The 23631-nt window shown below is 41.7% G+C and overlaps 2 protein-coding genes across 4 annotated transcripts in view; one reads left to right on the plus strand and one right to left on the minus strand.

The window, feature by feature from the left end:
• LOC143527876 (histo-blood group ABO system transferase-like) overlaps window positions 1–23631 on the plus strand; it is a 45455-nt gene that overhangs the window by 18912 nt on the left and 2912 nt on the right. For all 3 annotated transcript variants that reach the window (XM_077023227.1, XM_077023230.1, XM_077023229.1), the window contains 4 exons: window positions 3151–3186; window positions 3348–3401; window positions 5869–5898; window positions 6067–6201. In XM_077023227.1, coding sequence (XP_076879342.1) covers window positions 3151–3186; window positions 3348–3401; window positions 5869–5898; window positions 6067–6201 — 255 coding nt within the window. The remainder of the gene's footprint in view (window positions 1–3150; window positions 3187–3347; window positions 3402–5868; window positions 5899–6066; window positions 6202–23631) is intronic.
• The window catches only part of LOC143527877 (uncharacterized), a 43339-nt gene continuing 28933 nt past the window's right edge, over window positions 9226–23631 (minus strand). The window contains exons 4-7 of the mRNA XM_077023231.1: window positions 11029–11469; window positions 9997–10926; window positions 9557–9903; window positions 9226–9464 (exon numbers count right to left, since the gene is read on the minus strand). Coding sequence (XP_076879346.1) covers window positions 9559–9903; window positions 9997–10410 — 759 coding nt within the window. The 5' untranslated portion in view covers window positions 10411–10926; window positions 11029–11469 and the 3' untranslated portion in view covers window positions 9226–9464; window positions 9557–9558. The remainder of the gene's footprint in view (window positions 9465–9556; window positions 9904–9996; window positions 10927–11028; window positions 11470–23631) is intronic.

Raw genomic sequence — 23631 nt, forward strand, 5'->3', positions numbered from 1 at the left:
CTGAGAGATCTACTCAGTGGGTGTGGCTAAGAAGGGCTGAGGTTAGGTGGGGTAAGGATAGTACTTGAAGAGATAAATTGTTTGGTGTGTGTGATGTTGGGATATGGGTAGCAAGGTTGTTAGCAAAATCTTGTGATGGGGTACATTGTGAGCTTGGAGGGGGGTCGGTCTGGGACGCCAGACTCCACTGATGAGCCTTCTGGAGGTGTTGGGGGCTCAATTCATCAAAACACCAACGAAGGGAGGTGCCTTCCTGATGACCCCAATGAAAAGTTTGCAAGGTATTTTGTGTGTCCTTGTCACTTTGTTTTAAAGGTCAGTACAGGTTTGTGTGGTGGTCTGAGTACTTGGCAATTGAGGCAATGGACCATGAACATAGAACGCTTTCCTTCTGGATCCTTGTCGAGCCAATATCAGATTGTAGCTGCTGCTGTGTTCTGTTCAAGCAACTAGTGTGTGCATAGGGTGTGTGAAATCTATCTTGTCATCGCAGTGGTTTCTTAGTAGTATTGGGTAGTTGAGACGATGGGTCATGAGCATTGTAGTAGGTTATTATTAAATCATAGTCGTTGGTTGGTTAATACATCCTAGCCAAGCCTTTTGTGTGACTGGATTGTGCAGGATGCAGGATTTTATCATTTTCCTGTATTATGTTACTCTGGTGACTGGGCTGGCCAGTCCTGGAGCACCTTTATCTTCTTTGCCTTGAGGAACTTTGATGTAGAGATGGATGTATGAGATGGAGCACCATCCTGCTGCAAAATTTGACCCCTTTTATGATTGGGAATGTAAGACGTAGCTAATACTTCTTGATATTTTAGGCTATTGATATTGCCTTCCACCTTGCAAATGTTTTGCACACCCCCATACTGAATGTAACCCCAGACCATGATCTTCCCACCACCATACTTGACTTTTTTCTGGGTGAATCTTGGATCCATACTGAAGATTCATCTGAGAAATCCACCTTCTGCCACTTTTCCAGCTTCCATCCATTTAGCAGGCTGTGGGCCTTTTGTTTAGTGCTGGCTTCTGGGCACTGATTCGACCATGGAGGCCATTTCAAGACAGAATCCTACAAACTGTTCGAGTTGACACAGGGACTTGAGGTGACCAGGCCTGATGGAGCTATGCTGCAGTGGAAGAGGGACTGGCTTTGGATTTTCTAACCAACAAACATTCCTCCCGAGCAATTGTCTTGTGGGGTCTGCTGGACCCGGGCTTGTCAAAAACATCTCCAGTCTCTTCAAATATTTTTTTTAATTCTTTGTACTTGATGCTGAGACACATTAAAGGTGCCTGCCACCTCTGCAGTGGATTTTGTTCTTCAGCGTCTTGATAATCAAGGCTTTGGTCGCAGGATGGATTTTTGGCATGTTGTCAGAGGTCAAGTTGCAGTGCAAGTGAAGGTCTGAGGTGCTGGAGTTCTTTTTATACACACCCACTAATTAACCAATCAATTAGTGAGCACAGATGAGGCTGTAAACTAGGATTGGGTGCATTATATGACAAGGTGACAAAACTTTTGTCTTGCCAAAATCTGACCTTTCTGTGTTTCTTAAATTATCAGTATTTCTGCAGTGAAGCAAATTTATTTTCGTAAATTAAATCTCATTTGGGAGGGTTTCAGCTTTCATATGAGTCATTTCTAAAACCAATTGATGAATTTAAAGTCAGGTTATAAGCTTTTGTTTCCACAACATGGATAAGCGACAGAACTTATGTCAGGAACTGTATGACAAAAATAGAACCTAATAAATAAAGAAACTCATTTGTAACCCATAATTGTTTGATAATTATTGTTGTTATTATTTTATTATTAAGCTGTAACACAGTGATAGCAAGGTGGGCACAAATGCTGAGAGAACAGATTTAGTAAAATCCAATCCACAGAGGCTTTGAAAAAAAACAAAGGCAATACAGTCTGGGACAAAACTGACAAAACAGAATTGTCAGGGCATATACAGAGTCATGAGGGAACAAACAAGAAATAAGGTAGAAGGCAAGAAAAAGGAGGGGGGGTGACTAAGAACCAAAACAAAAAGCACATGGAGAACGAAAACAAGGAAGTGAATGACAGATAGTTAGGGGAGCAATCGGGGGAGGGGACATTATCAGGGCTCTCAAGTTTTGACATTCATGTCAGAGTGTGAGAGTTGTTGACGGGGTGGCGAACGTTAATTGTTGAGCGGGGGGGGGGGGGTGGCAAACGTAAGATGTTGAGCGGGGTGGGGGTTTGTATATCGCGATCGATCGCCAGTTGAGTGCGACATAGATATGGATCGGAGGTAAATAAACTAGATTTTTTTTCTCGCCGTGTGAAATCGGAAGTGTGGCGTGTGAGCGTGTGAAGACGGTCAAATGCGTGTGTCACACGCTCAATGCGTGAGACTTGAGAGCCCTGGACATTATATAATGTTGTTCTAATATTATATAACAGCTCTTTGTAAATGTTTAAATGTAGCTCTTTACAGATTGTTGTTCAATATCTAATCTGTGTTTAATGTTCACAGTATTTTCATCCTTGTTGTGATGCTGGTGCATAGTGGAACAATATTTAAGGTGTACACATATGCTGAAAAGAGTGAGATTTATTCAGGGCAAATCCATAATAAGAGTCGTCAGAATGGTCCAGGGTCATAATGGGAGAGCAGTCAAAAACAGACACATGTCCAACACAAAGATATGGCATAAACAAAAATACAATATTCAGCAAACATGAAATGAAACCAAAGAACAATCCAGTGAGAAGACAAATGTGTAAAAACACCCCAAATAACAACCTTCCAAGTAATATAATCATCATGAAAAAAATAGCAAATCCAAAATCTCAGATTGAATAACCGGTAATGACCAAGACAAAACAAGGGGTATATAAACACTGGGGATAATGAGCAGACAAACTAAGAACAGGTGACAGCAATGACATGAGGTGTGCTATCAAGTGATAAGCATGAACAACCAAATGAAAACACAAGCGCACAGAAAAAACAAATACAAGCACGTGGAAAAGCAAAACAAGAGACATGATTTACAGGTGGGGATGGGACCAGATGTGACACATGCTTTAATGATGCAGTTTCAATCAGTATCTGTCTGTATCAATATACTGTTACATTTCAGCTGGAATTGATCTGTTTTGTTTGTCAGGGTTATTTTCTTAGGATTTACACCTGCCTGGATAAGGTAAGTGATAAATGGTACCAGACACGTCAGTACACACACTTGTTTTAATATGCATTCTTTGTAATAAGAGTCCAATGCAAAGGCACATACAAATATACAGAGTGTCTGTGTTTGTGTGTGTGAGAGAGAGAAAGCTTCTTTATTAATTATTCCGTTTTCAGCCTAAATGAACAACTGGAGAAACGCATGCTAGCACACTCAAGGAACTGCGACATGTAAGTACTTATGTTAAGAACACACGGTGGAATTGATCTGTGTGGCACACACTCAGGATGTTCAGACGTGGTAGCCTCAGTTAAATTAAAATTAACCCTCATGTGATTGCTCTGTTAGTGTGGCTCGTTAAAGTAAGTGCGAATGCTTCCTTTCGAAATCATATAAGTGGATTGGGACTGGCCAAAAAGGGGGATCTCTGTCCATTTCTAAATGAATTCTGGTGTTCTGGTGTCACATTCTTTTGAAGTATGAACATCATATAAACCAAATGCATGTAAATGAACCAAACACAGGTTATGATGTCACAACATGGGACACTGAATTCACTGTGAGAATAGAGAGCACAATTTAAACAAAAAATTAAAAGAGGATAATTCTGGGGTACTGAGGACTAAAAATACCTCATTAACATTTGGAATTTCTTGTGCTGTTTTGTTGTGTTTCCAGATAAATCACCAGATATACACAACCCTGATTAGTGGATTAAAATCAATGTGGTGCATTTACCACTGACTTGCAATATATTTGCAATATATTGGTCATAAATGGGCAGGGACGGCACAACCCTTTATGGGGCTCTAAGCAGAATCTCATCTGGGGGGCTGCCATACCTCCACCTCAGCACCAAATGCTTACATAATTAATAAACTCATCATAAGAGGACAAATTTCGATTGCGGTGTAAAAATCACAATTGACAAAATACGGCACATTTACATTTACAAAGATCTGAACTAAATTAGCTTAGCTTAAAAAAATACTTTACCATAAAGCATGGCCAGTGGTGACCTGGCTAACAAACACTAGCAATGTACTACTATACATAGGACAGCATGGGAGAGTTTGTGAAATTTATGGGAGAGTTTGTGAAATTTCCTCACTTCTAAATATTCCACTGTCAGCTGTAGGCCTATTATAAAAAAAGCTATGAAGTTGTAGACAGTATGCGCTGTTAAGGTTTCTGAAATCATCTTTAGACGTAGATTAAAACCATCAGGATTCATAATCAAGATTATAAATTTGTTCAGCCCTCAGTGTTCCGTAGCTGGTACCAGGAGAACAGATTTAGAACACATGGGTGTCAGGAAAGAGTTCTAAAGTTTAATGATAATACATGTAGTTAAATACAAAATGAAGAAGATGTGTCAACACAAATGAGTAAGAATAATAAAACAAATGTACGATTGCTGTTCTAATCAGGAGAGGAGGTACAGTAAACGGGATCTAGGGGTAGTGGAAAAGTACAAGGAGATACAGAGAGAGAGAGAGAAAGAGATTGGGGGAGGAGGAGAGAAGTTCTAATTGAGGACCAGTCACAAGGAAGTGAACTGAATGTGAGTGTTTTGATTGAGGGCCACAGACAGTAAATCACAAAATCCCTTACATGCACAACATGCAAGTATAAACTACAGGTCTGAGATGCATGAAGGACTGTATGAATAGGACAGTAATACTGGAGTGTAAAGTACAGTACAGTGCAGTGAGTGCAATGATTTAAATATAATTGGTTATTTGAAACTTATTTTCGTTTGCATTTTGACAAGTTTTTGGTTCCATTGTTTTTGTTTTTTTGGATTTTCCCAGTAAGGTATTTTGCTTCTGGAATCTCTCTTTGCTTCTGCTTCGTTCTTTGCTTCTGACTTTTGGAACACATTTCATGTGTGGGAGGGTCTTAGATGAAGGCGTTCCTCTGCAATCTCCATTGGTCACTGATTCCGGACTGACACAGAGCTCTGAAACCGCCTCTGGGACCAAGCCACGCCCATGACTGCCCCCAAACATTGGACGTTTCACGATTTAGCACATCATCCTGTCACAGGAGCCATGTAAATCTACTCTGTATTCGTCACTGTATATGTGCTGCTGTAAGGCGCACAAAATTTGGGCATGGCGTGGGCGTGGCTTGGTCCCAGAGGCGGTTTCAGAGCTTTGTGTCAGTCCAGAATCAGTGAATCTAAGCCCCTCCCACACAGAAGCAAAAAACGAAGCAGAAGCAAAATACCTTACTGGGAAAATCCAAAAAAACAAAAACAATGGAACCAAAAACTTGTCAAAATGCAAACAAAAATAAGTTTCAAATAACCAATTATATTTAAAATATATACTTTTGATATATTTTTTTCTGTTTTGCATTCATAACATATACTTTCTGCTCTTGGATTTACGTTTGCTTCTGTGGAACTATTGAAACAAAAATCACTCCATAGAAGGCTACTAAAACACCTACCAGAAGGGAGACGTCTGTGTCTTGGTTAGCTTGAGTCTGTGGGTAGGATGAGAAGTGTCCTTGATGATGACAAATGGGGCTGTGTAAAGGAGAACTCCCCATATCTTATATTCAAATGTAACCCTTGTCCTTAAATAAGATTACTTCATTAGTAATAAACATTTGCATACAGACCACTGAAATAACTGCTTATTGGATTTTCACTTTGGGTATAATTGTATTTGTTTGATTTTGTTTTAGGCCGTTGTACAGTCCAAGTTTTCTGGAGGGGTACGTAAAGCATACACACCAATGGGTCTCTTACTGATTAGATCATTTTCAGTGTTCTCATCAGAAATGTTTGTAAGTGCAATACTGGGCATGTGTTTGCACACTTTTACACTTTTACTGCATCAACCAGTCTCTCTTTGTATGGGTCTGTCTTGGTTTGTCCATTAGCCGCAAGGACGTTGTTACAGTGACACCATGGCTGGCTCCAGTTGTGTGGGAAGGCACATTTGACAAGGATCTCCTTGACACCATCTATAAACCAAAGAACATCACTGTGGCTATGACTGTGTTTGCTGTGGGCAAGTATGTGATCACCACATTTTAATATGTAAAGCAGAACAGACTTAACGTTCTTTATGAAGTTATATTTGAACTTCGTATAGGTTATACAATAGTCAAAATATTGCAAGAAAAAAATGTCTGATCAGATTGTTGGCCAAAAAGTTTGTCTCAGCAGCTAAGAATGTTAAAATACAGACAGCAAAATTGCATATTGAAAGCCTGAAGAAAGGAAAAAGCCTGTTATGAATTTTATTTAATTCCTCTTTCCACCTTTCTCTTATGTGTCTTGTATGCCCCCACCCTTGATTACATTCAGGTGTTCCTTCAGTTAATCTATGTATTTAAACCCATGGTGTATCAGACTCACTGTGACGATGAAGGTGTTGTGTAAATCAAAATGTGGATGCTGAGAAAGGCGTTTTATTTATTCTGTGAGATATATCAGATAAATAAATAAATCAGATAAATTAAACATTTCCTATCCCATCTACTTGAATACTGAATTTCATTCATCTACATGTAGCCGATAGTGAGAAATCCAGTTTGTAATTTCTTGTTGTTAACACATGGACCACATGGGTCTCTTTAAATGTCTGTTTAAAGGGCAGGTTTACTATGCAAGATGACCATGTTTTGTCACCTGAAATTTATTTACTATCAAAGCATCAGTATCATACTTTTAAAAAGTGCATAAATACATTGGTAAATACCTTTATTTGCTTTCTCACTTCATCACAAAAAAATTGCATAATCCTCTCCTTTGCTGAGAACAAACAATTCTCGACCTATCAGTGACCACACAGTGTTTTTCTCAAATTGCAAAGCTGTCTGCTCTTGAGAACTGTCTCTTGATTTCCTTTGGTTTTATTGGACTAGAGTAGTGGTAGCTTTGAATGACAGCGTTTCACACCTCTGCCTGGCAAGGTGTGAATGGGGAAGGGGTAGTGGACCAACCAAGTAATTGCAAAAGTGACAAGCTTCAAAGTGACTGATACCTGTTCTAACCAATATTTCTCTCAAAGCTGAAAAGATTAACACCTCTCTTGCCATGATTTGTGCCATGATTTTTTATCTTTGAGAAAGACGTGCAATACAGCAAGACAGCTGGGTTGTAAACATGGAAACCTAAGCTAGGCTAAGCTAAGATAAGCTAAGCTCACTCTGTTTGGCGAAACTGAAACAGTCATGGACTGGGTTGCCAACTTTTGACGTTCACTTGGAGTGAGATTTTAACCTGGAGGAGGTGGCGAGTGTAAGTTGTTGAGCGGGGGGTGGTTAAGTGTTATATCGCGATTTGTCGATCGCCGGTGGTTGGCGCCAGAGCGAACTAGAAACTCATTGAATCATAGATGTGGATCAGAGGTAAATAAACTAGATTTTTTTTCGGCGTGAGATATCGGAAGTGTGGCGTGACAGCGTGTGAAAACGGTCAAATGCGTGTGTCTCATGCTCAATGCGTGAGAGTTGGCAACCCTGGTCATGGATAATTTTGTTAGTTGATATTTTGATTGTGTATACTGTACTTTTGGACATCATAGAAAAGAAAAGGCTTACTTTGGCTGGGGTTTATGTCGAGCTGTTTGTGTGCAATGTTGACTCAGAAGTTAGCATGGACAACAAGAACTTGGCTACGAAGTTCTACGAAGGGCTCGTTTGTGTTTGTGAGCATCAATAAAAAATTGAGCATAAGAGAAGTCGTAGTAAATATCACCTAAAAATTAGATGATGAACAGTATTAGAACATGTAAGTACTGTAGTGCTTCCTCAGCATCGTGTAGTGTCTTAGCTATTGAAATTCCAAAGTAAACAGATGTAGCTTCGCAATTCGGGAACAGGGGTATTCCAAAAATTCCAGTTTAACAAACTCTAAACTTAACCCTGAAGTCTGAGTATGTCAGTTCGGGGTAAGACAACTCAGAGTTTTCGGTTCCAAAATGGCTGATCGGAGTTAAAGTAATCAGGGTCGCTCAACTCTGAGTAGGTTCACCCAGACAAATAAGACAAATAAGATTTATCATGGACTTAAATACAAAAATCAGCCAAGCATTGGATTTCACACCATATGCAGATTGTTTAGATATTATTAAATGTAAATGTAATACTGCCGTAGCTGCTAGAGAAAGGCAGTCAGCATGTCAAAAAATTGCCAACAGAGTTAATGCGTGACTGAAAATGATATTTTTATATTTAGCAGAAGGGATACTGCTTCTGCTACATACTTTTTGGACAGACCGACATACAGCAGCTTTGCTAACAGGACTTGCATCTCCTACACTATAAAGAAAACTTGAATGAGCGATGTATAAAAATCTGGAGAAAATTAAGGGCTGATCCGCGATGTGTAATATTTGAAATGTGACACTTAATAATGTTACTAATGTAAGTAATGGATTGTGGTGAAAAATGATAATGTTCATTAACACTAGTCCCCCGACAGCCGCGGAAAATGTCGCAAGGCTTCGTAAGGTCCATGTAGCCCACTCCCGTGCTGTGAAGGGATTAACGCCCATTGTCCATTGGCTCATACGCCTGCCAAAGCACAAGCGGCTCACCCCCAAGCTCATACGACCAAACGTGATACAACTTCATGAAAAACTTGAAGTTACAAGCAGACTGTATATGTTACCGATCCTACAACAAACAGCGAAAAATTTGTAGACTCGTGTTTCAAAAGTTAAAATTCAAGCGCACGTAGAGACGACGTTAATTAGAGTTTCTCTAATGAGTCCCGTCAAACAATAAAAATAAATAAATAAAATTGTTTGAATCTTGCTCTTTGTATATTTCCTATACTACAGTACTATATAATATTTGTTGTAATCGAACACTTTCTGTTTCCGCGTTTGAATTCGCATTTGAAAAGCTAAGAAATGATATGGCGCAATTAGCTTGATGCTAATGTTATCAAACTAATTATGGGAAATCCCATATGATTGATAGCGGAAATTAGCATGATCGCGTTGCATCACTGCATCACTGATAAATGTTTGTGATCTAAACAGCAGGCTGGAAAAGGAGAGGAAAAGACAGGAAAAAACTAATTCATGTGCTGCAAAACAACTTTATTCTGATCAAATATGGATGTCTATTCCGGCTGTCGTAAAGTGCGACTCTGGAACAGAACGAGAAGAGATTATTGGAGATTATAATAAGAGATTATAGTGTGTATGTGTGCCTCTTGTGCTCGCAGTGTTTTTGAACTTTCCTTTCCATGATGTCGACAGGTGTAAGTGCCTCTTGTGCTCGGGTATTTGAACATTCTGGTCCATGATGGCAATGCCACACTGAAGAACAATTCAAAGTACACCTTACATTTTGAATAAGATCTTTCAGAAGACAAAAAAATACGTACCACCACATATACTTATCAACGTACCTTCATGTAGTTCCGCCAGGGACCCTCTCTCTTACACACATGTTGATGCTGTGGTTGCGGTTGCAGTGTGACTGCACCTGACACTGGGTCTTCTTTCCAGGAGATGGCGAAGAACGTGGCGTTTTCTTCAACTCCTTTTCCTGTAGATAATGATGACGAAGATCCCCAGCAAGAGCACATAGAAAAATACTCCTGCTCTCTGTGGACCCTGTGCATGCTGTGTACAAAACATGCGCGTTCATCGCTGCCAGGTCAAGTAGGTTGTAGAAAACTGCAACTGGCCACCGGCGTGTTCCTGCGCGCACTGTGTATGCATGCACCTTCTGGTCCATGATGTCAACGGCGCACTGCAAAGAACAATTACAAAGAAGTACATTTTATATTTTGAACGAATTCATTCATGTAATAATTGATTTAGCAATGCCAACACACATGCATACCTTCATCCGTTTGTAGTCTGTCATGGTGTTTGGCTTCTTTTTTCTGTTGTCGGCAATCCTCACGTGCATGTGCATAGTGCTGAGAACGCAGACGGCTTTATTAGCCTTGGGGGCATACACCATCAGCAGCGCATCGTGTGACCTGTACACCACCGTTGAACACTTGTCATGTCCCTTGGTGTTTTTAGCTTCTGAGGGAATTTCCTGTCGAATCTTATTCATCGTCCCAAGCAGAGTTGTGTTGCATTCCAGCAGCTTTTTAGCCAGTGACAGAGATGTGAAGAAATTGTCTGTGGCTACAGTTCTGCCCTTGCCCAGGTATGGCTTCATGAGTTTCATCACCACATTCTCTGACACTCTTTCACCCTTGGGATGATCGGGGTCATTTCCCAGATATGGAATGGAGTTGCACATGAACTTGGTCTTCAGGTCTGAAGCAACCCAAAACTTTATTCCGAATTTGTCCGGCTTAGACGCAATGTACTGTGTGAATGGACAGCGAACCTTGGTAGGGAACAGCTAGTCGACTGTAAGATTTTGACCGGGGGTGTAACACAGGTTGCAATTCTTCACAAATCGCTGCCAGATGTCCGAGATCGCAGCAAACTTGTTGCTCTTCGTACGCTCCGCACGGGTGTCCTTGTCATCAAACCGCAGGTACCGCATAATTTCCTGGTAGCGGTCCTGCGGCATTGTCTCCTTGATTGAAGGCACAGTGAACATTGCCGACCAACACTCCATCATCGCTCCAATAGGACAGAGGACTGCTCATAGAAAAAGGATTGCTACGAACGCCGTCAATTCACTGACCGAATAACTCCAGGTGCGGTCTGTTCTGCAGGCTTCAAGGACTGTGCAGTCAGTGATGATTCTCAGCATCTCAATGTTGAGCAAACACAGGAAACTCTGCAGTCTACTTGTGATCCTACGCTGTATGAGTAAAAATAAATAAATGACGCAAGGTTAATTACACGTACGAAATATCAGTCAAACACAAGCATAAACACTGCAAAAAATATTACGTTACTATACCTTTGCATGCTCTGTAGGCCCAGCTGGCTCAACGAATGTTGAATTGGGCAAGCGGCTGGCACGAGAGCGTTTGATGCCAACCTTCTCCTAAACAGTTCCGTCTTTTGCCCGTACGCTTGGTGCAGGTGTGGTGTCGGCCTGTGTTGCATCGCTTGGTCCAGGTGTGGTGTCGGCCTGTGTTGCATTGCTTGGTCCAGGTGTGGTGTCGGCCTGTGTAGAAGCGCTTGGTCCAGGTGTGGTGTCAGCCTGTGTACGATGCCTCTTTCTTGGAGGGCTCTGCTTTTCCGATGAAAAGTTTGTGTCTTCATCCGATGAATCGCTGTTAAAACTACAGGAAGAAATTTCCTCTCCCCCATCGGACTCACAGCAGTCCACGTTTGTAAGGATAGTCACAAGTTCTTTAGCAATGTACCTCCTCTGGCGTGCCATAGTGCTTTCCGTCTACTCCACACAGGATAGTAAGGAAAATGTAAGTCACCTGCATTTGTGTTTCTGCTTTTATCATGACTCTGAAGAACACACCCACAGCAGCTCACACAAATGTAAATCTGGGATGTTTCTTACATAACGCCGAAACCACGCTAATGACATGCATACACGGGACCCGTGATAATGGTTCAAATATGTAAATATGTGGTGCTAATGAAGTGCATACACAAAAAAATCTGGGACGCTTCATATATAACGCCGAAACCACGCTAATGACATGCATACACGGGACCTGTGATAATGGTTCAAATATGTAAATGTGTGGTGATACTGTGAATTGTGTAGATCCATTGACTCAGATGGAGAAGAAAAAACCCTGGCCTCCCCTTGGGGTAGGAGTGCAAAAAGTACCATCTTTATAAGTTAAAATTGCTCAAGAATATTATTCTATTTTAAGTAGCTGAGGATTTTTTTGTATAAATTTATGTAAACATATCTTTACCTAGTGGCAGTTTTTCAAAAGACAAAAACTATTTAAAATAAGGTAAAAAAAAAATCAGAGCTATTTTGACTGATGAAAATGCCACTTATAAGCCACTATAATTCAAATATTATGTTTGTGTCAATTTCACATTATTTCAACCTTTCACAAATCAAATCTCAAACATATCCTGAGATGACCAGACTTCTTGCAAGAGAGCAAGAATGAGGCAGCCAAAGGTGTGTATTGAATGATGTGTCAACAGCAATCACCCACAGCTGACACATGCCTCATTTACATAACACTGGAGGCAAGAAGGGCTTATCACTCCTGCCAAGAGAGCAAGAGAAATATGTCATTTGACATAAGTTGGGAGTCTAGTTGGGAGTCTGTCAAAAGCAGGAGGTTTGGTAGTTCTAGTGTTACAAAGCCAAAAATGGACAGGCCCCATGCTTAAACTCCATGCTTAAAGTCTCATGGAAGACAAAGCTCCAGACTATTCTCCGTCCTGGCTCCAAGATGGTGGAACGATCTTCCATTAGCTGCCAGGACTGCAGAGTCTATTGCTATCTTCAAGCGTAGACTGAAGACTCACCTGTTTGTGGAGTTCTTACCAGAGTACTAACTCAGCTGATACCACTTGCTTTTGTTCTTAAATTGTATTGTATTTGTGCTTCTTGGCAAATGTCTAACTTGCAAAACACTAGGTAATGATATTGACTCCTGTAGTTTAGTAGTAGTCCGACTCAATGGTGTCTTGAATTCTGGCCTATCTGTACTATTACCTAGGATGTATTCTGTGATCAGAAGCAAAGCACTTTGTAAGTCGCTCTGGATAAGAGCTTCTGCTAAATGCCCTAAATGTAAATGTACCCACAGACAGCAGCTTATACTAACTGAACATACCCCTAACTGAAAAGAAAAAAATCAATCAATCAATCAATCAATCTATCTATCTATTGGTGCCATTTTATATTTAATAATTTATGCTCATATTTAGGTATTCCTGGGATGTATATAGTATTTGTATAGTTTAGAATATTTATGATTGCAGTATAATTATATTAGTGTTTATCATTTATATTTAGTTCAATCTGCATTCATGTGTAGAATTTTCTAGAATGGATAGGAACTGATGCTGAGCAATGACGTTTCTGGAGCTCGCGCATCTATCAAATGTAAAACGGTTTTTTTGTTCTTGTTATGTTTTAATCTTCAATAAAGACGGGGCGAGCTCACTGTTTTCTACCGTCGTTCAAACTTTAACACGCGTAGACTCGTTCATTCCGTCTGACTGAGTGGTTATTTGTAGGAATAATAAGAAAGAAATTGACAACAATTTAAGAACAAACATTTAGCCACTACATTAAGTAGAAAACAGTCGCCGAGTGCGAGAGAAGATTCGCGGAAAACTGACGGCTAAGGAGGACTGAACGCGGTGTACACCATCGGATCTCCAGATGACTTCAGTGATGCTGGATGAGTACAAACACGTTACGATTGAATGAACAATTAAGCTGTCATACATGACGGTGGAGAAACGTGCTATTGTTATCAAGTCATATCAGCGTAGAAGAAGCTCACGTTTGCTTCTGGAAATAAAGCCTTAAATCTTATTTTGGAAAACTACGTGTTTTTAAGATTAAAGGAAAGCTTATTTTGGTTTTCAGAGGTTCATAAGAGTTTGCTGAGACTTATCTAACATAAATAGCTATCCAAATGTCTGAAGAGGGAAATAAGACGGAGGGCAATGTCGAGCTAGACACTAAAAGGAGGATCAAGATAACTCCAAAGGCACTACAAGAGAAACTTGATAAGCAAATTACTTTAAGAAAACGTTGTTTAGCACGCCTTGTCTCCAAAGCAGAGGAAATTGAAAATTTAATGACAAATCATTCCAATGCTCATGTAGTAGAGAAGGATCATCTGCGAGAATACTCAAAATTACTTAATGATTTTATTGAAGTGAATAATACAGTAAGTGAACTGTTGTCAGAAGAAGAAAGAAAAGCTGACCAGCTGTATTGGAGTGAGCCTAATCTCACCAAGTATGAGAACTTCTTGACCACATTGGAGCAGTGGATAATAGAAGTAAGACAGCAAGCACAGGACGTAGTGTCACAGCGTGCTGTTGAAGAGCCTGCTGCTGAAGAAGTGCATCCGGAAGACAGTGCGTCCATGGTGCAACAGAAGCATGCTTCAGTCTCAGCACAAAGTGTAAGCAGTAGACACTCAAAGGGATCCAATGTGTCATCTCGTGCCTCATCTATGCGTAGGAAAGAGGAAGCTCATCGAGCAGCTTTACTGGCGCGTGCAGCCGCAATTGATAAAAAGGAAGCACTGCAGTTGCAAGAGGCTCAAATGGAAGCACAGCTAGCTGCACAGCTGAAGTTTCAGAAAATTCAGATTAAAACTCAAATGGAGAAGCTAGATTTCGAGACTGCTCTTGCAGAGTCCACAGCAAAGCTACAGGTGCTGGAAGAGCATGAGAACATGGAAGATGGGACGCATTCATACCTGAACAAGAACATGCATGCAGCAACAGCCATCCCACGTCATGGTCCAGACACTAGACCAAAACCAACTAGCTATCCTCGAGTGATCCCAGATAACAGTGCGTTTTATGTTCCAGCTAGGCATGTGTCTCATGTGCACATCAAGACAGAAAACGAAGATGTTGCAGGTACATGTCCTGGTGCAAGGCAAGTTGAACTCGGTGAAGTGGTATTGAAACAGAAGGATATCACTGAAATGTTAGTCACACAACAAAGACTAGCCAACTTACCTCAGCGAAAAGTTCCTGAATTCAGTGGCGATCCTCTTGAGTTTCTGCCGTTCCTGAGGGCATTCGAGCACATCATTCACAATCGGACAGATAATGATGCAGATAGTTTGTATTACTTAGAACAATTCACCACAGGTGAGCCAAGAGAACTGGTGAGAAGTTGCCAACACATGAGTGCACAACAGGGTTACGGGGAGGCAAGAAAGCTTTTGGCTTATCACTATGGCAACGAACAGAGAATAGCTGCGGCCTACGTCGACAAGGTTGTCAAATGGCCTCAAATCAAAGCAGAAGATGCTAAGTCACTTCACAGCTTCTCTATCTTTCTCACTGGATGCAACAACGTGATAAACAACTTGGAGTACCTAGAGGAAATGAACAGCCCGAGCAACCTTCGAATCATTGTACACAAGTTGCCCTTCAGGCTTCGCGAAAGATGGAGAGTCGTAGCTTTTGACGTCCAAGAGAAAGAAAGAAGAAGAGCAAACTTTGCAGATCTGGTGAGGTACATTAACAGACAAGCTAAGATAGCTTCAGATCCAGTGTTTGGTGATGTCAAAGACCCATCTGATGCAAAGGAAAAGTCTAAGCCCAGCATTAAACCTGCAACAGGTTTGCTGAAAAGAACCACTGGCCTAGCAACAAGCGTAATGCCAGTAGATGATTCATCTGAATCAAGAAAGACCAAGCAGACTAGCAATGCATTTAAAGAGCCATGTCTGTACTGCAACAAGAAACATGCTCTGAGTGCATGCAACGAAATTAGAAGTATGCAGAATAAAGAAAGAATCGAGTTCCTTAAAGGAAAAGGCCTTTGCTTCGGGTGTCTGACTCAAGGGCACATGGGAAAAGATTGCAAAAGGAAGGCAACGTGTGACATTTGCAGTAAGAAACACCCTACTCTGCTCCACATGAAAAGAGAGGAAGAGGCCAACCAAGCAATTGCCAAGCCTAAGAAATCAAGTGAAGGCTTTGCCAGTGAACACTCAACTCCACAAGAGCAAGTGTTATCCAAGAGTGAACTCTCAGCAGTCACCGAGGCCGGAGGCAGTGACTGTATCCTTTCCATTGTGCCAGTGCGCATCAAATCTAAGAAGAGCAACAACACTGTAGAAGTGTATGCGTTCATGGACTCAGGAAGTTCAGCAACGTTTTGCTCCGAAAGATTGATGAGGCGACTTGGTGTCAATGGTAAGAGGACTCAAGTGCTACTCCGTACCATGGGCCAGGAGAAGCCTCTGTCCTGCTTCGTCCTTTCTGATCTAGAGGTGTGCGGTTTGACAGAGAGCAAGTACATCAGCCTGCCAGATGTGTACACCCACACGGACATACCTGTAACAAAGGAGAATGTTCCAGTAGAAAAGGACTTAGAAAGATGGCCGTATTTGCATAAAGAAGTGCAGCTACCACAGATTGACGCAGATGTGGAGATGCTCATCGGAATGAATGCTCACTCTGCAATGGAGCCATGGAAAATAATCCACAGTCAAAATGATGGGCCTTATGCCATAAAGACAACCCTTGGCTGGGTAGTAAATGGCCCTCTGAAGAAAGTCAATGAGCACAAGTCAAACCACTTCAGCCATGGTGCTTTGGTCAACAGAGTGTCAGTCAGCAGTGTGGACAGCATGCTCTTGTGGCAGTACAATCACGACTTTCCAGAGCAAGCCTGCGAAGAGAAGTCAGAAATGTCGCGAGAAGACATCCAATTCATGCAGCGTGTGACTGAGACGACCAAGAAAATCGATGGACACTACTGCATTGGTATGCCTCTAAAAAACAAAGACGTGGTGTTGCCGAACAACAAGTGTGTTGCTGAGCAACGAGCATCGAACCTGAAAAGAAAACTCAGTAAGAACTCCAGCTTTCATGATGACTACACAGCCTTCGTGTCAGACCTGCTGAGCAAAGGATATGCTGTGGAAGTCCCTGCCAACGAGCGCAACCGCAACGATGGCCGAGTATGGTATATTCCCCATCATGGCGTGATCCATCCGCAGAAAGGGAAGTTGCGGGTTGTTTTTGATTGCGCCTCTTCTTTCCAAGGGAAGTCGCTGAACGAGGAGCTGTTACAGGGGCCGGACCTCACAAACAGTCTGGTTGGAGTTCTGACAAGATTTCGCCATGATCGCGTCGCACTCATCTCCGACATTGAAGCGATGTACCACCAGGTGAGAGTCCCTGATGAAGATTCCGATCTTCTGCGATTCCTCTGGTGGCCAGAGGGAGATCTGAACCAGCCTCTGCGTGAGTACAAGATGGTTGTTCACTTGTTCGGAGCCAAGTCAAGCCCGAGCTGTGCCAACTACGCTTTGAGGCGGACAGCAGAGGACGGGAAACATGTGTCATCGCCTGAGGCAATAACTGCAGTTTATGAGCATTTCTATGTCGACGACTGTCTTGTCTCAGTGTCTGATGAGAAGGAGGCTATTTCCTTGACTAAAGATCTCATTGCACTCTGTGTGAGTGGAGGATTCCATTTGGCTAAATGGTCTAGCAACAGCCGTGAAGTATTGGCATCACTTCCAGAACATGAGTGTGCAAAGGAGATCAAGAATTTAGATCTGGACAAGGATGAGCTACCCATGGAGATTCCTTCAAGTTCCGCATCCTCGTGAAGAACATGCCTGTCACCAGAAGGGGTATCCTATCAGTCGTAAGCTCGATTTATGACCCCCTTGGCTTCCTGTCGCCGTTCATTCTTCTCGCTAAGACCATCGTGCAGGATCTGTGTCGAACGAAACTTACCTGGGATGATGAGATTCCTGAAGATATAGTAAACAGATGGTTTGCCTGGCTGTCCGACTTGAGCCAGTTCGCCAGCTTTTCTGTGAAGAGGTGCATCAAACCTGAGGGATTTGGTCCAGTAGCATCAGCACAGCTGCACCATTTCTCTGACGCTAGTGAGAAGGGCTACGGAGTTGTCAGCTACTTTCGCATCGAGAACAGCCACAGTCAAGTCTATTGCTCGTTTCTTCTTGGAAAATCCAGAGTGACACCGCTTAAGCCAGTCACTGTGCCACGTCTAGAGCTGACAGCTGCTACCATCGCGGTGAAAATGGACAAGCTCATGAAGCGAGAACTTCGGATGGACCTCAAAGAGTCTGTGCTATGGACAGATAGCACCACTGTCCTCCGATACATACACAATGACGGTGCTCGCTTTAAAACCTTTGTGGCGAATAGAGTGTCAATAATCAGAGAGAACACAAGGCCAGCACAGTGGAGATATCTCAACACTTCTTCTAATCCAGCTGACCACGCATCACGAGGAATGAGGGCAGAGCACTTCATGAGGTGTCAGAGTTGGATGGAAGGACCTGACTTCCTTGCCAAGGATGAGTCTCACTGGCCAGTTCTTTCAGAGTTCTCAAGAAATATAAATGATGATGATGTTGAGGTGAAGCGCAAGGTCACAGTGAACATCGTCAAAGCCATCAAGTCAAGCACAGATCCTCTCTTCAAGCTGATTCATCATTACTCCAACTGGCACAGTCTGAGGAAGGCTGTCACTTGGATGTTGAGGCTGAAGGAGTTGCTTAAAAATCTGTGTGAACAAAGGAATATCTTTGAGTCTCAAACCCAGTCTCTAGACAGTCAAAATGTGAAATCCAAGATCATTGAAGACCACATGCAGAAGTGGAAATCTGGCCTAAAAGGAGCTCGTTTGACTGTCCAGGACATCAGGAGAGCAGAGACTGCCATCATTCAGTTCAGCCAAAGGCAAACCTTTCATGAGGAGCTTTGTGCACTGCAGAAGGGTAATAAGATCAAGAGAAGCAGCTTCATCGTAAGATTGGATCCTTTCCTCCAAGAAGGTGTCCTCCGGGTTGGTGGAAGACTGCACCAGGCAGCCTTACCGGAACACACAAGGCATCCGGCTATTCTAGCCAAGAGTCATTACGTTACAACCTTGGTCATAAGAAATGGACATGAGGAGACAGGACATGGAGGGAGGAACCGTACTCTCGCTCGGCTGAGACAAAGAGTGTGGATATGCAAAGGGAACGCAGCGGTGAGAAGTGTGCTTTCAAAGTGTGTGAAATGCCGAAGGAGTCGAGCTGCTGTTGGTGAACAGAAGATGGCGAATCTACCGCCAGATCGTCTTCAGCCAGATCACCCACCGTTCACTAACGTCGGCGTAGACTATTTTGGTCCCTTTGAAGTCAAGCAAGGACGAGCGCGAGTCAAGCGTTATGGAGTGTTGTTTACTTGCCTTACAATCAGAGCCGTCCACATTGAAATCGCACACTCACTGGACACAGGCTCTTGTATAAACGCAGTGAGACGTTTCATTGCGAGACGAGGACAAGTAGAAGTTATGAGGTCTGATAACGGTACTAACCTGGTAGCTGCAGAACACGAGCTCCGTAAGGCAATGAAGGAATGGAATCAGTCCCAGATTTCTGAAGCTCTGCTGCAAAAGGGAGTTACCTGGATCTTTAACCCACCAGCTGGATCGCACCACGGTGGGATTTGGGAGCGTCAAATAAGAACAGTGCGCAAAGTGCTTACTAGTGTTCTGAAGCTCCAGTCTGTTGATGATGATTGTCTGCACACTGTGATGTGCGAAGTGGAAGCAGTGATCAACAGTAGACCCCTTACCAAGTCATCGGATGATGTCGACGACCTCGAGCCACTGACGCCGAACCATCTCCTTCTGCTCAAGGGAAAGCCGGCACTCCCTCCGGGCACATTTCGGAAGGAAGATTTGTACTGCAAACGGAGATGGAGGCAGGTGCAGTATATCTCTGACATCTTTTGGAAACGTTGGTCTAGAGAATACTTGCCCCTCCTACAAGAAAGGCAGAAGTGGCTGGAAAGGAAGAGAAACGTGAAAGAGGGTGACGTCGTACTCATTGTAGATGAAAGAGCTCCAAGAGGATCCTGGTTGATGGGAAAAGTGGAGAAGACTATTCCCGATGCCCAAGGGTTTGTTCGTCGGGTCCTTGTGAAAACAAAGACCAACACCCTTGATAGGCCCATCGACAAGTTGTGTCTATTGTTGGAGATGGAAGAATCTCATGGACAATGAAAGACATTTTCATTCAGTTAATTATTTGCTGAATAGTGTGATTTAAGTTAGTTCATGTTTTAGACCTTAATACAAGTATGTAATGGGATTAGAGTATAGAAAATAGCTCTTCAGTTTGTTTAAGTTTGTTTAGTGTAATTGTCATCCCTATGATGAGCAATTAGGGGCCGGAAATATTGGTGCCATTTTATATTTAATAATTTATGCTCATATTTAGGTATTCCTGGGATGTATATAGTATTTGTATAGTTTAGAATATTTATGATTGCAGTATAATTATATTAGTGTTTATCATTTATATTTAGTTCAATCTGCATTCATGTGTAGAATTTTCTAGAATGGATAGGAACTGATGCTGAGCAATGACGTTTCTGGAGCTCGCGCATCTATCAAATGTAAAACGGTTTTTTTGTTCTTGTTATGTTTTAATCTTCAATAAAGACGGGGCGAGCTCACTGTTTTCTACCGTCGTTCAAACTTTAACACGCGTAGACTCGTTCATTCCGTCTGACTGAGTGGTTATTTGTAGGAATAATAAGAAAGAAATTGACAACAATTTAAGAACAAACATTTAGCCACTACACTATCTATCTATCTATCTATCTATCTATCTATCTATCTATCTATCTATCTATCTATCTATCTCAAGCGCACGTAGCAGCAGACATAGAGATGACTGTTTCTCTAACAACAGCTTGAGGCTAATGTTATATTGGAAATCCCATAGCATTGCTAGCGGAAATTAGCATTATGATCTAGACAGAATATACCCAATAAAGACAATGAGAGGATCAAACAAATACATGTGCTATACTTTATTTACAGATATACAACAAAAATTCAGCAGTATATAATATATTTACAGAGGATATCAAATCAAATCTATTTGTATAGCGCTTTTCACAACACATGTTGTCACAAAGCGCTTTACAGGATTTACAAGGTTAACAATACTATGGGTCCAAATCCCTAATGAGCAAGCCAAAGGCGACAGTGGCAAGGAAAAAACTCCCTATGATGGTGGGGAATAGGAAGAAACCTTGGGAGGACCAAGACTCAAAAGGGAACCCATCCTCCATTGGGCGGCCCATTAACACACAAATTACACAAAAACAAATTATACAGATGAATACACAAGTTACAAACAAATCACACAATCAGACTAAGTCCAAGGTAACTAGAATGAAAGTTCTGGGTGTTGATATTGTCAATGTAAATGTCTTGTGATGAACACCAGGTTTTTATTCCGTGTCTGAGTGATGATACTGTATTGTAGGCTCCAACTGCAGTGTTACTCCCCAGGTGAACCTCGGAGAAGAAAGATATGTGATGTGGTAAATATGTAACAGATTAATCAAAGGCCAAAGTAAACAGATGAGTCTTTAGTCTAGATTTAAACATTGAGACTTTGTCTGAGTCCCGAATAGAGGCAGGAAGATTATTCCACAGTTGTGGAGCTTTAAAAAAAAAGGCTCTTCCAACTGCTGTGATCTTTTTGATCCTAGGAACAGTTAATAACCCTGCGTCCTGCGAACGAAGTGAACGTGCTGGGTTGTAATGATCTCACTTCATGTTGATTATTTTATTTAATTTTAATTAGATTTTTAAAACATATCGCCCTGTTATTCCTATATCTGCCATGGTTAACAGGCACTGTCTCTGGTTTGGTAGGTAGGGAAGTAAGTTCTACTTAGCTGGGTAGGGAAGTAAGTTCTACTTAGCGAATGGTCGTTGGAAACCGTTTTTTTTTTTTTTTTTCATTTTTGGGTGATGTTGTCCTTAACCGTCTGTTTGTCTGTTGTCAGTTGTATGTATCGGCACTGTTATTTTGTTGTTTTTGTTGTTTTGTTAGCGCTTGCTAACACATTAATATTGCTAACAACTGTCCGGTCGCTGCTACTCTGTTGCCGTTATTATTAGTACTGCTAGTAGTAGTACTGCAGGGTATTAGTAGCAGTAGTAAACTGCAGTAGACTGCTGCCTCAGTCTTGCTCTGTGAATTAACATAATAAAGGGTGATGTTTGGTCTTGCTAATTGCTGGCAAGACAGAGGGGAAGGAGGGGTGATGTCCTGACAATCTTGAAATTTCAGGGGGACTAGTGTTAAAAAATAATCAGAAAATGATAGTAGGCCTATGTCTATTCGGGGTTTTATGAGGCGTTCCCGATGAAGAGCTCGGCGAATAAACTGAGCTTCAATATCCACAGGATCCTCGAGGAAAGGACACATCATGAAGAAGTGTTTGCAACTCGGGTTTAGGTTCAAGATAACCTGCCAGCGAGCAGGTTAGCTTCAGAGCATAAGTTGCTATAGTAACTGACTCAGGTTCTCTCTAAGCTAGGTTTCTGGAATGGAAAACCTTGAGTTTTTGTTAACTCTGAGATTACTTACCCGGTTCCGTCACTTAACCCGCTTTCTGGAATACCCCTCTGATTACGAAAAAAATGACTGCGATGTTGCTGATAGGTCGAGAATTGTTTGTTGCTCTCAGCAAAGGAGAGGATTACACGTTTGTATAAGATGTTGTGAGCAAGCAAATAAAGGTATTTACCAACATTCTATATGGTGTTTGATGCTGTGTGATACTGATGCTTCGATAGTACAGTGGTACCTCGAGATACGAGCTGCTCTATATACGAGCGATCCAAGATACGAGCACCGAGACGAGCAAAATTTCTGTTCGACACCCGAGTGCACGCTCGAGATACGAGCATGAACCGGTCATCACAGCCATTCGCACGTGTGCTTTGCAACGAGTAACAGTACATACGGTGTATACAGTACAGTATTTCAATACTACAAATGTTTTTTTTTGCATTATGGCTCCAAAGAAAGGCTCTAGTAGTGGAAAGTCCAGTGAGAAGAGAATGATAACTATAGAAACTAAGCAGGAGATTATTCACCTGCATGAGAAAGGCACTCGTGTAGCCGAACTCGCTCGTCTGTTCGGCCGGAGTACATCCACCATTAGCACTATCCTGAAGCAGAAGGACAACTTAAAAAGTGCAAACACGGCGAAAGGCTTGACGATATTGTCCCAACTTCGGACACCGGTTCATGCCTTTATTAATAAAGATCATGTCTTTTTTTCCACATTTACGCTAGTTTTGTGACTTTTTTAAGAACCGGAACCAATTACAATACTTACAATACAAAACGAGTAGTTCGAGATACGAGCACGGGTCTGGAACGGATTAAACTCGTATCTCGAGGTACCACTGTAAATAATTTTAGGTGACAAAACATGGCCATCTTACTTTGTAGACTTTTTAAAAGGACAATTTAAAGGATGAATCAAGTTGCACATGTAAACCACATGATGTAAACACGCTGTGTTCATAACATGATTTCTCGTGAACAGTTACTTGTAGATGGCTGAAAATTGGTATGCAGGCAGTTATACTAGTTTTAAAAATACATTTAGTGTGATGGACTTTTTAAATTTTATTTAATTAGTTCTTTTTATGCAGAAAAACAGCATGCAAATAAACAAAAAAACCATACTCAGACTCTTAGGCATCAGATTAAGTAGAGACTAAAACCATGAACATAAACTTTACAGAGACCATGACAAAGACTTAATTCGTGGCATAGACCATGTAACACAAACCAAGAAGCAACACTTAACCCTTATATGGTCCAAGGGTCTGTGGGACCCATTTTGAAAAAATCAGCTTAAAAAAATTCTACAATTTTTTTTTTTTCAAACTGAGATTCATTGGTCCTTGGCTCATTTTCCGTGAGCAACATAAGTCAGAAAATATTTTCAATGACCACCCCCCCGTACCCCCCCCTTCACATTTGTATTACATACAGGGTCCAGGGTCCACTGGGCCCTGGGCTAGTCAAAGTGGGCAATCAACATTGGGTTG

The sequence above is a fragment of the Brachyhypopomus gauderio genome, chromosome 12 (genome assembly GCF_052324685.1).
Source record: "Brachyhypopomus gauderio isolate BG-103 chromosome 12, BGAUD_0.2, whole genome shotgun sequence".
Taxonomy (NCBI): Eukaryota; Metazoa; Chordata; class Actinopteri; order Gymnotiformes; family Hypopomidae; genus Brachyhypopomus; species Brachyhypopomus gauderio.